At 38.1% G+C, this 11,913-nt stretch overlaps 1 protein-coding gene across 1 annotated transcript; it reads right to left on the minus strand.

The window, feature by feature from the left end:
* Window positions 1-2,058: 2,058 nt before the first annotated feature.
* LOC134861984 (CCN family member 3-like) lies at window positions 2,059-5,857 on the minus strand. The gene is made up of 5 exons (XM_063879630.1): window positions 5,674-5,857; window positions 4,898-5,126; window positions 4,532-4,786; window positions 3,832-4,061; window positions 2,059-3,733 (listed from the first exon to the last, which is right to left on the minus strand). Exons 1-5 carry the CDS (start codon window positions 5,719-5,721, stop codon window positions 3,440-3,442), a joined length of 1,056 nt encoding a protein of 351 aa, XP_063735700.1. The 5' UTR covers window positions 5,722-5,857; the 3' UTR covers window positions 2,059-3,439.
* Window positions 5,858-11,913: the final 6,056 nt, after the last annotated feature.

An 11,913-nucleotide genomic window follows, 5' to 3' on the forward strand; every position in this document is an offset into this window, starting at 1 on the left:
CAGACATAAAACAATGGAAATCTGACATGCTAACAAAAAGCCTGATTATTTCAGAGGACAAAGGGCTCCACCCGCAACATAGAGCTCAAAGTAAAGCTAGGTGCAGCCTCACAGGGCTAATGACTGACGACTCTTGTCTAGTTTTATATTCGGTAATTATTTTGCATAAAAAGCTTCCTAAGGTGGGCACATATTGTGTGACATTTTTGATCAATTAGCCATAGAAACTTTACTGTATTCCCACATTCTAAAATTATACATAGCATCAGCCGACGTAGTGTTAGGTGATTGCATGTCAGCATCTAAATAAGTCTTACGTGTGTTTTTGCATGAAATGAAATCAGACATCAGTGGTGAACATTTATGTATTGTATTGCTTTAAAATAATGTATTTCAGGGTCAAATCCGAGGGAAGGTAAGCGTGGTACACTGTGAAGTTATTAGCATGCCAAAATTATCCATAGGAGTGGTCAACATAATAAATGTTGGAATAATAAAAGTCTAATGGGGCTTTAATTATCTCCTTGTTAATGAATCTACTAACTGTATATGTATTTATAAATTGGTCACATGAGGGAAAATTGGGATTCTGCCAGAATGGCTGCTACAAAGATGTGTTGTTAAATCTCTAAATCTACAAAAAACAGACTATCAGCAGACTTTAATAGAGTAGGTCCACCATGTACTGGAACGATAGGTTTTGTCCCTGTCAATAAGGAGAATGGATTATAAAATGATTATAGTAGTTGGACTGACAACATCCATGCTAAACCATTCCCTCACTGACATGATGTTGTACTCACACGGTTCAGCCAGATAGAGGGAAAATCTGAGCAGTACTGGAATGGGAAGAAAGGAAAGGAATTTAGGGCTATTAAACTCAAGATGTTATTGAAATGAGGTGGTCTGATCTGTTTATCTGTATTTCTTAGTTATTGCTTGAACACAGAATGGGGTAAAATCTTTGTTGTTTTTAGTGTTAACAGTTTTATGGATGACAGACAAATACGACCATTCCCCAATAAAAACAGAAAGTTAAACAATGATCTATCCTTTTAGCTATCCATTGTTGAGCCTGCTCTTTACACTTTGAATACTGTATTTAAAGAGAATGCAACACAAGCATAAACTTAAAATCCCAGACATAACCAACATTACCAACTCGAGGAGAAACCATAACATAGCTCCAGCCAGATGTACCGACCACAGTGTCAGTCCCACGTTGTTTCAAGCTCAGCTAAAGTTTCCAATGAGGAGCTATTTTAGGAAGCAGTAGCAATCTCACAGGGGATAACAGGGATTTCCACTGTGACCTTCCAGGGTTCAGGGAGTGAGGTCAAAGGGTCACCACCCACCGTCAGTGGGGCTCAGGGTTTGGAAGCTTCTGGATCCCATGTGATGACATGAACATCCTGAATTGTTCAAAGAGGATTAAGAGGAAGAGGATTACACCAGATGCATATGTATGGAAACTCTTTCAAGATGTGAATTTATTTCCCCAAAAATGAATATAAGATATGAGAGAAGGGAAATCTATATTTGATTGATTTCAGTTGATCTTTTATGTTATCTCCTCTATCAAGTAGTTCATGTTTTAAGTTTGGTTTGTCTGTTTGTCACCAGAAATGAAAACTACCGACCAAAATGTAATCAAACTTGTGTAAGGTTGAAGCATACTCTAAGGAAGAACATATAACATTTTGGAGTGTATCCAAATCATTGGGTAGATACAGTACATTCATTATTTGTTTTACTTATGGAGTTGGCCTTAAAGGCTGTGCTCTCTGTGTGGTACATCTCCAGTGTTGATAAATGTAGAGCTGCCGTATTGTTAGCGTTGGTTGACACTTACATTATATAGATTTTACCAACCTAAAACCAAAATAAATAACCATTTCGTATCATTGAAAAGTTAAAAATGTTTATTCTAAAGGCAATAATAGGCCACACATCAAACCCCATGAGACGCAAGTAGTGGGAGAACATTTATACATAAACACTACATTCCCATTTATTTATTTATGTGAGTCCTATTCATTTCTAATGAATGTTTCCCTGGTTTCTTCAATTATACCCTTTTAAAATCTCAAGTGGTTATTTACCTAATCCAACTAATTCAGTCTACTCATTTGAACACAAATCACCATCTAATGTATAGCCAAATTAATTGCATCAACAAAAGAACGATTTATACTGTTGAATATAAAAAAACATAATGAAAAATAGATACAAAAATACACATTTATTTTCAAATGTTGAGTTTTGCATTATTATTATTCAGACAGTATCAGCAACAAGCAGTATGAAGCATTATTCAAGTAGAAATCAAAACAATACCACGTTCCAATATATACAATTCATGTTTACATTATTACTCATTAAAGCTGTGTATTTGATACACACTCAGTCAAACAAGCTATACAGCAAGTATTTACACAACTTTTGTCGTCAAAAAAAGCAGGTCTTGTTTATGTGTACTACTTTTAACAAAAAAAAACAATTCTGTTATTAACCTAAATAACATACTTTTGCATTTACTGAGTATAGACCATTACCATTACCAATGGGGTAAGATTTCAGGCAAATGTTAAAAATGACACAAAGTCACTGCACTGACCTCTCTTTCATAAGTTGAACCCTTGGTGTGGACTAAGTAAAAGCACACAGTCAAGTTATTCAAAAAATGTGTCCCATAGTTGAAAGATGTCCATGGCAGTGCCCGTAAAAGGTTAACAGCTTACTTTAAAATCCTTTGTTTCCTCCTTTTCTTTCTTTCTATGTAAAAGTAATGGGATACAAGTAATTATACTATAGATTTATTTCAGATGAAGGTGTCAAAGTGTCGCAGTACAGTAGGTTTTTTTTTATTTATTGTGAAAACTTGCTATCCTACATTGCGGAAGTTCCCCCCAATTTAGGCTGAACAAAACCCATTATGGTTTCAGGCTCTTTGTAAAAAAAAGTGTTTCCTGATTGGCCAACCTGACTCTCAGTCAAACAGTCATGACACTCCCGCACGTCTGCACTACCTTGTAACTGAAGAACTTCAAACTATCTTACCTCTCGAATAGAGGCTGTCCCCTCTAAGTAAGTAAGTGCGCCTAAAACTATTCAAATCCAACCGTAGTCTTTTGTCTATGGTTGGTAGTACTCGCCCTGATCTATGGAGAGAATCATTTCATCACAAGCGTTAAGTGCTTTGATTTTAGCCTACAATACTGAAGATAAAACTCATTTGTCCACAATATGTTACACAACTCAATCCTTTCTTCAGGATCAGAGATCTTGAGCTCTCACCACAAAACAGGAAATATGATCATGACCATAATGAGCAGATAAAATCATATTTTCTGGATATTTCGCAGAAAGTTTTGTTTTAATCTAACATTTAGAGTTAACACAACTCATGTTTTAAACAGAATATTGTTCAAGAGGGACTTTATGACCTATAACCGCTGTATCCCAGCTCTGTTGGCTGCCACACAGCATTGTCTCGGGGGCAGTGGGTATGGCAAGCACAGGTCAGGATCACCATGACTGGTCTCCTACTGGTTTTACGGTTGGCACACCGGAACTCCACCAGGGCGGTCTTGGTTCTGTGGGGGGTGCAACAGCGGCTGTCTGTGCAGGTGCCACAGTAGCGAGGCTTGTAGGCCTGGACACTGGTGCAGTTCTTATAGGAGAGGTGAACAGCTTTGTCGCTCCTCACCATCCTCTGACACTTACTGCCTCTCTGCAGGGAGAATAAGTAAGAGGTGAGTCTAAACAAAAATCTCCTTCTACTGGCGTCTGATATAAAGCAAAATTAGAACATTAAAGAACCAAAAATACCTTTGGTGCAAGATGTGTCAGCTGGGTCTGGTCCTGCTGGTCGTCACATGGTCTGATCATACACAGCTGGCTCTGCTTCACCATCTCACACCGACTGTTCTTATTGGTGACCCTGGTGGACACTCCCATGCCGCAGGTTTGAGAGCAAGCACCCCAATCTGTGGTCTGCTCAATGCAGTTCAGGCTGGGGTCAAAACCATCAAAGCTTACTGTGTCTTCCTGACGAAAGGCTGAGGGGACACACGGTGGACGGTGAGTTGGAGAAAGAAATCACCACATAATCTTATCTGTTATAGGAAATTCATAAAGTAAAAGTTTGCATGGTTGAATGCTCTAAGCAACCAGTAACAAATCAAAGAATATGCAACACTTATAGATCCTTGATTGCATTCAACTGACTGCAGGTGAGGTAGCCTATAGCATTTCTGCTTCACATTCCAGACTGTAGAAACAACACTGTCTCTTTCCTCTGTGTTTCTGCTTCCTTTCTCAGCACTCACTTGTTTTTCTCTTTCCTTCCTTGGTTGGTTCCTGCTCCCTTACCATGATCAGGTCAGACAAATGTACATAACCTTTCAACTTTTTGTCTCACACTGCAGTGACATTAACGTCTAGAAAGAAATAGGGGACTGAATGCATCTATCTGTACATACAGTCTGTTTGCTCAGTCTCATCCCATCTCACGCTACAGTTTACTCACCGGCCATGGCAAAGCCGCCCAGTGCACTGGCCTCATTCTGGGGCTCGCACACCCACTTCTCGCAGCACTCTCCAGGCACCTGGACCCGGCGTGGCATCGGGCAGTCTGGCCCGGGCAACATCACGTCCAAATTGCAGCGTGGCACACAGGCGATCTGCCCATCACGGCAAAAACACTGGTATTTACAGCTGGGGAAGAAGCTCTGGCCGCTCTGATAGACAGAACCATCCAAAACACACACATCTCCCTTATTAGCTGGGGAAAAGAGACACAATAGGCAAAAGTCAGGAACCACATTATTACTTAGATAGCACTGTATAGTGGACATCCTGCATTCAATGTGAGGGAATGTAATTGCTCACTCACCAGCACAGGCACCAGTCCTCTTGTGGACGTCGACGCTGTAGTCACACTGCAGACCTTTGCGTGTGTCACAGGGATTCATTTCAGAGCAGACCTGCCCTTTCTGACGGGCACACACCAGGCAGCAGACGCAATCATCCAGGATCAAAGGCACTCCGGGGGGACACATGGGGGGCTCCTTAGGGCACTGGCACCTTCGAGGACAGGTCTGGGACCGGACCAGTGTGAACACCTTGATGGGAAAGAAAATGAATGTGTGAGTGTTTTACATGGTGTTGAAAGTTGTTTTTTCTTATTAAACCAAAATGACTTGCTCTTGACAATTAGCATTAAATATTACATACACAAATATTTCTTTAGCAAAACTAAACATTTGCCATCCTATTTTTTTTATTAAACATTTTGTTGGGTATTGATTTTAAAAATCTTGTAAAAAATGGTAGCATTTGCAGAAAAGCACAGCATGACTATAATACACTTAATGTCAGTTGCTTTCTCAGTGACTCACTTAATTGAACTGTTGCTAAACCAACATTTTTCCCATTGATCGCTTTAGAAAATTTGCACTAGATGGCAATTTTTTTTTTTTACAGAAATAACATTGTCTTAATATCTTCTAATACAGAAATGATTGTGTGAAAGATGATCAAGTTTACACAGTTAAACTATTTTGTATATCAAATATTTTCATTATTTCAAACCTCTTCATATCAAGTGTATCTTCTCATGTATAAAATGCTATCTAGATAAATTCACTCAGTAACTGCTGCAATGCCTACCTGTGCAGTTAGGAAGATAAAAATAACTTTCTCGGACAGATTGGTCATCTTCTTGGTGAGTAGAGCAGGTTCAAAAATATCTGCAGTCTAATAAGTGTTAAGTTGTCGTTAATGAAGAGGAATTGCGTCCTTTGGTTCAGGGTTGAATCTTCTCTGGCTGTGCTGTCGCAGAAGGTTGTGTTCTCTTTGTCGTTCTGGCTCAGACTTGGAAGAGGAGGGTCTTATATAGAGGAGCTGTCCTGCTTGGCACCCTGACAACAAACAGGAAGGAATGTCTGAGAGATCACCCAGAGTGTTGGAGGACGACGAGACTCACATTTTATTGTGAGATCCTGTCAAAGAGGAAACACAATGAGATTAATCCAATAATCTACAAAAATACGTCATATGTACTTTACATGGTAGGCTTATTAGATGTTTACATTATCATTGCACACTTTACTTTTTAGAATTGAAGTAACCCTATCGGGGATTTTCTTTGCACTCCGGGATGTTCATTTAATAAGGTTTTGAGGCTCCCTTTCATTGGTCCCACTGACAGTGGGTAGTGACCTTTTGTCCTCTCTTGCTGAACCCTAACCGGGAGGTCACCATGGAAAACCATCTTATTCCCTGTACGATTGTTACTGCTTCCTAAAATAGCGAAACAGTGGAAACTTTGGTTCATCTGTAGCTTGGATCAGTGGGAGGACTGACACTGCGCTCAACACATCTGGTCTGAGATGTGTGATGGTTTCTTCAGAGCAGAGGAACACGGCTGGACCTGGGAGTAAAGCTGTCTGGATCCCTGATCAGAAGAGGCAGAAACTACCTGTGTGTGAACAGTATGTAAGCTCACACCCAAAGAGAGTTGACATGCAACTGATGAATATTTCTTTATTGATTAACTTGTCATAAGATTTTTGAATTTAACATTTGGTCTATAAAGTGTAAATGTCAAATAAAAATAGCTAAACATTTCTCAAAATACAAAGGTGATATCTTCGAAAGTGGGGATCGTTTTTGTCATGTATGGATTTATGATTATAAAAGGCTTACATGTATATGTTCAATAGTTTATGTGTCATCTGAAATATTGGCTAAAAATCCAAATAGGACACAACTTTTATTGGATATTCTATTTTATATAGATACTCTTTCCATCATGTGACCTTATGACCCCAAATCAATGCAGCATTTATTTACTGCACTGGAAAAATAAGTTACACCTCTTTTTTGGATTTGAGTGTTTCATATATGAATATAAAACACTGGTTTCTGTGTTATAGTTGTGTATAGAATTAGACTTCAAATCATTATGAATAAATGGTCACATGTTTATTACTACATGGCTATGTACACTTTGTCTTTAGATATTTATATTTCCCGATGTGTATACTGTTTATGTCCACATTTTGGCACAAACCAAGTGTTTTTCCAACAGTTTACCAGCATTATATCACATGTTAAAAGAATGGTTGTGTTTGCAGAATCCAACCTTGATTTTTTATTTATTTTTTTGTCAACATTTGCCAACAGCCTTAAATGTTTCGATTAAATACTACCTGGATAAAATTACAATATCGACTTATTTACTGCATGACAGCTTGGCACAGTGTGGCAAAGTGGGACATCTTCCAGGAATGAGGTGGGAAGTCTGCATACGTACATTCATAGTATCTGTGAAATATTTCAACTGTTGAGAGGAACATATGGAAGTAAACAAGCAGGTGGAAAGAGATGGAGGAAAGTGAGGAATTCAGGCCTCAAACTCAGAAAGATGGAGGCAGATATAGAAGGATGTACAAACCCAAATACAGTAGATACTGTAACCTGCTAGCTTATGCTGTAATTTTTTCCTACTTGTCTGTAACCTTTCTACAGCTGGGGGTGTGTGGAAGGACCAGTGGTTGTGGAGACTTTCCACCTGGAGTTAATATCACACTCATTGTTTATTAACCCACTAAATACCCCTTATCCTCCAGTGGTAGGAAATGTTTCAGTACCACTTTAAATTGAGGATGGACACAGTCTTTTCTAAACAAGGACAGGTCACACAGTAAAAGCCTTCTGGTGGTAGTCAGCCTGCTAGCTGTTGTTTGACTCTGCTGTAGGGCATCCAAAGCTTTACCAAGCAGGCGGGCCACACAGTCGACGCCACCACTGAGAGCTCGCCTTGATCCGCTCAGAGTTTACACTGACAGCCCAACATCACCAATGATTTTGCAACATATCATACAGTAACATGTGCTCTACAGACTGTGTGGTGCTGGACAGATAATCTTTTTTTTCCACTTTTATGACATCTTTTTTTCACACAGGAATTTATTGACAAAAAAATAATGGTAAAAAACCCTGCCATGATGGTGCATGTTTTCTTCTGCTGACATTATGTTTGTTTTTTTATAATCAATATTCTGATCTTTTGTATATTTTGGGAAACAAATACATGTTGGCCCATAATGGATTTATTCAATACAGTAATGAAAACTTTGGCTAGTGGTTTTTTGTTTACACCAGCACCTGGGGAATCCATGCATGATTCAATGCCTGCGAGCACAGTTACACACTGGAGCAGATCTACTAAGAAAAAGTGAGAAATAGATGTGAAAGAATTATATTACTGATTTAATTATCTGTCATTTTATGATTCAAAATGGCAGTCAATCAGCACCATCTGAGATCTCTAATGTAGTTTATGACTGAACTGATGACAATACCATTTTAATCAAACAAAAGGAGAACTACTAAAGTCACTGAAAGCTACTACTAAAGTACATGAAAGCATCTGCGACAAGTCATATATGATAAACAGTTAACAGAAATATAGTGCATATTTGGCTAAAAGGCTTAACCTCTTAGGAGATCTGTTTTTCAATTCTGATAGACCCTTTGCAATGTGAATTCTGCAGATCCACATGGGAAGTAAATCAGTTTAAGCAGCAGGAGTTGGAGAGTATATTTGATCCGTGGGCTTTAAATGGAAACGCAGACAAATAGCTTGAATAATTCCACATGGTTTCCTTTATTCAAAATATTATCTTTTTGCAGATCATTAAACATTGGCTTCTAGTCTTCATGCATTTAACCAACAACAAATCATTACTTAAAACATATGATATCTACTGAAAGGAATTTTAATCACTGCTCATCTGACCCGGTTGTGCTAGACACAAAATGGAAATGTCACATTAATGGGATATTCAATGAGTTTAAGCATTGCTGATGTTGCTGCATGGAGACAGATTGCATTTCACTGAGAGTTCATTTCAGGCTCTGCTTGGGTTCAGAGAGAGTTGAGAAAAAAGGAGCTGGTCCTTCCTATTTCTTCCTGTAAGCCACCTTTTTACCTAAATTTGTATCATTGCATCATCATTTAACAATGTTTTCTCCACATATTCAGGAATGAAATTGAGAGCTCTCCCCTATTTTCAACTTGCTCACCAAGCGGCAGTCAGGCAGCGGGTTTAACAGCTTGGGAGGCCACCGCAAATCTCTCACTCAGGGTTTATTTGCTGAATGCCACTATACATGAGCTGAGACAGACACCGGGACAGCAGATGTGTTTTATGGTGGGTGGCAGTCGATTATGCAATATGGAAAATCTGCATTTTATGCATTTTATGAGGATGTCAATGGCTTTAAGCTCTGTCAGAGCTGACAGACAGATCTGATGGAAAGTATATGTCTAGAAGAGCAGGCAGTCTGTGGGAACTATTAGAGAATCACAGGAACATGTCTGAGAGCAATATAATAGTTTATTGTGCTGTTGGATTGCATTTTTATCTCTATTAGGATGGTACAATGTCTTGTTTTATTAACTTTAACTTTTATTATTTTAAGTAAGCATGATCCCTCTAATTTTAAGAAACAAGTTTTTAGTTCAGATTTGGATCTATGTAGGAAGAACTGTACAGTTTTCGACAATTTAGGCATGAACTTTTCAAAAAAATGATAAACCCCAAATGTATTATTGGTCACATTGGATTATTGCAGGTTCTAATTGGGTATTTTCATAAAAGTGGAAGGTGTTGTCTTAAACTATTTTGAATGATATAACTCTATTGATCTCCCATAAAAATCATTAACAAAGCTCTACATTATTTCGCCGAGTTACCTCATGACATTATGCTGTGTTGTCTGTGGAAACATTTAACAAAGTCAGATAAAGGAATATTCTTCACATATCTATTGGTACCAGTGGTCTCAGGCTAAAATCCTCAGTTACTCTTACATTCTCTGACGGGACACCCTGTTGAGTGCTCACAGCTTTTGTCACAGTTTGCAACCATGGTGATGTTTGTTTGAACTTCTTCTCGGTTGAAGAAATGAACACATGGCTGCCACTTGGGGAGATCTCTTACCAAAACAAACACAAATATTCAAATTTATGGCCACATGTTTATAGGTATTATTTTTAGCAGTGCACAGAGAAAACCAAAAACAGAACAAACCCAGGGAGGTCTGACTCGAGAGATGAAACACAAACATTTCATCCTGGAAGGAGGATCAGATCGCAGCTTGATTTTGGACATGTTTATATGAAGATCAACGATGACCAGTGGATTTGACTTGGTCTGTTAATTGAGTCATTCAAGGCATATAAATAAAAACTCTAATATTACTGTCATATTTAAGAAGTGCTTGTTTCAAATAAAACTAATGTTTATTTAAAATACTTACCAGACCTCCATGGCCAATTTCTACGTTTTGTCATGAAAATATCATCCAGATGGTTTGCGTTGTTGGCCGCCACATTCTCACAAGTTCCACTGCTGCTTCCTGGTGTGTTTGTGGAAACGGCTTTAAAAGTAGAGTGTTTGTCAATCACATAAAAAGTCAAATTTGTAAAGAAAGTGACGCAAGTTAAGAGCCTTCAGAGTATCACACTTGCATTATTTACCCTACACCAATGTAAGGCCAGGTCCTTTTCACTCAGTTTACATGCTGTAAATGTAGAAGTGCAGTGTGACGTAAATGCTGTTTATGATTGTTTGTTCCTTTTAAACGGAGGTATAAGTGATCTTAACCCTCACTCTCACAAGTTATTTCTCCTGTCTTGAAAAAGGGTGAAATATTTTCCACTGCAAGCTTTCACTTTTCATTTCAATAAAAAATAAAATAAAATACAATTTGAATTACATCAAAAATCACAATGTATATTTAGAATTTTGAGTTTTTGCTGCTAACATTTGAAACAAGCAACATCTGCAATCTTGTTGTATTAAGCACACATTTAAAAAAGGTGAAAACATATGCCTAAACATATTTTTCCTGTGACCTTCTGTTGTCAAAGTCGATGAGGTGCTTGGTTAAAACCATGGCAGCCAGTGACCTGGCAGATTCATGAATTGTGAATTATGTTTACCACTAAGCTTATGGTTCCCATGCGTTGCATTTAGCAGTGGCATTTTGGGAAGAGGAATGTGAAGTTCACCTAGGAGAGGGACAGAAACGTAACCTTAAAGACCATTGGAGGGAGACTTTTAAGGGTTACAATTTACAACATCTTCCTTATTTGTTGTTTACTTAGTGAGAATGCTCTGGAACAAGAGAAGAAAAGAGGAAGAAGAAAGATAAGTGGGAAAAAAGTGTGTCAGCGATGTGTCCCTCTAAGATGCCTGGTGCCTTGGCCTTTATACATTTAATTACATATTGTATGCAGAAAAGCACCGACAAGCATATACAATCTTAATGCTGCAAGCCAACTTTTATTTAAACATGTCTGTAAGCACTTTATCTTAAAATTAGGGCTGTGCCTGGTCATAACACATCAGATGTGGTAACATATTAACTTGCTGTTCGAAGATGACAAAACAATTTAAAACATGGACCATTTTGTGTTTCAACAACAAAGGAACAACACATTATTGTGACAAAAAGGACCCTCTTCAAAGGATGGAAGTGAAACTATCTACATGTCCTCTAAGTGTGAATGTGAAAGGAGCAGTATTGATACATAAAAAGTATAAGCACAACAACATTCTTAAACAGTACCAGTTGATTAATTAAACAACACTTTTTTCAGCAGAAAAAACAAGCATTTGATACTTCTGCATACATTCACTAAATATTTACAGCACTAGGGTGAGACCACACACTCATTTTTTTCATACTATCATTGTTTTTAATTATTCATGTCATTGAAAAAATTAAATAAAGACTGCAACTATTTATCTTGGCCACTAGAGGGCATCATTGAATAATGTGAACATTTAATGATGCTCTGCAACGCAGGGAAGGTCTCTCTCGCTCTCTCTC

The sequence above is a fragment of the Eleginops maclovinus genome, chromosome 3 (assembly GCF_036324505.1).
Source record: "Eleginops maclovinus isolate JMC-PN-2008 ecotype Puerto Natales chromosome 3, JC_Emac_rtc_rv5, whole genome shotgun sequence".
Taxonomy (NCBI): domain Eukaryota; kingdom Metazoa; phylum Chordata; class Actinopteri; order Perciformes; family Eleginopidae; genus Eleginops; species Eleginops maclovinus.

Coding starts and splice junctions, on each gene's coding strand:
- LOC134861984 (XM_063879630.1), bottom strand. CDS start 5,721: ATGACCAATCTGTCCGAGAAAGTTATTTTTATCTTCCTAACTGCACAG. Junction 4,787..4,897: donor GAGGACTGGTGCCTGTGCTG/GTGAGTGAGCAA, acceptor TCTTTTCCCCAG/CTAATAAGGGAGATGTGTGT. Junction 4,062..4,531: donor GGGCGGCTTTGCCATGGCCG/GTGAGTAAACTG, acceptor GTGTCCCCTCAG/CCTTTCGTCAGGAAGACACA.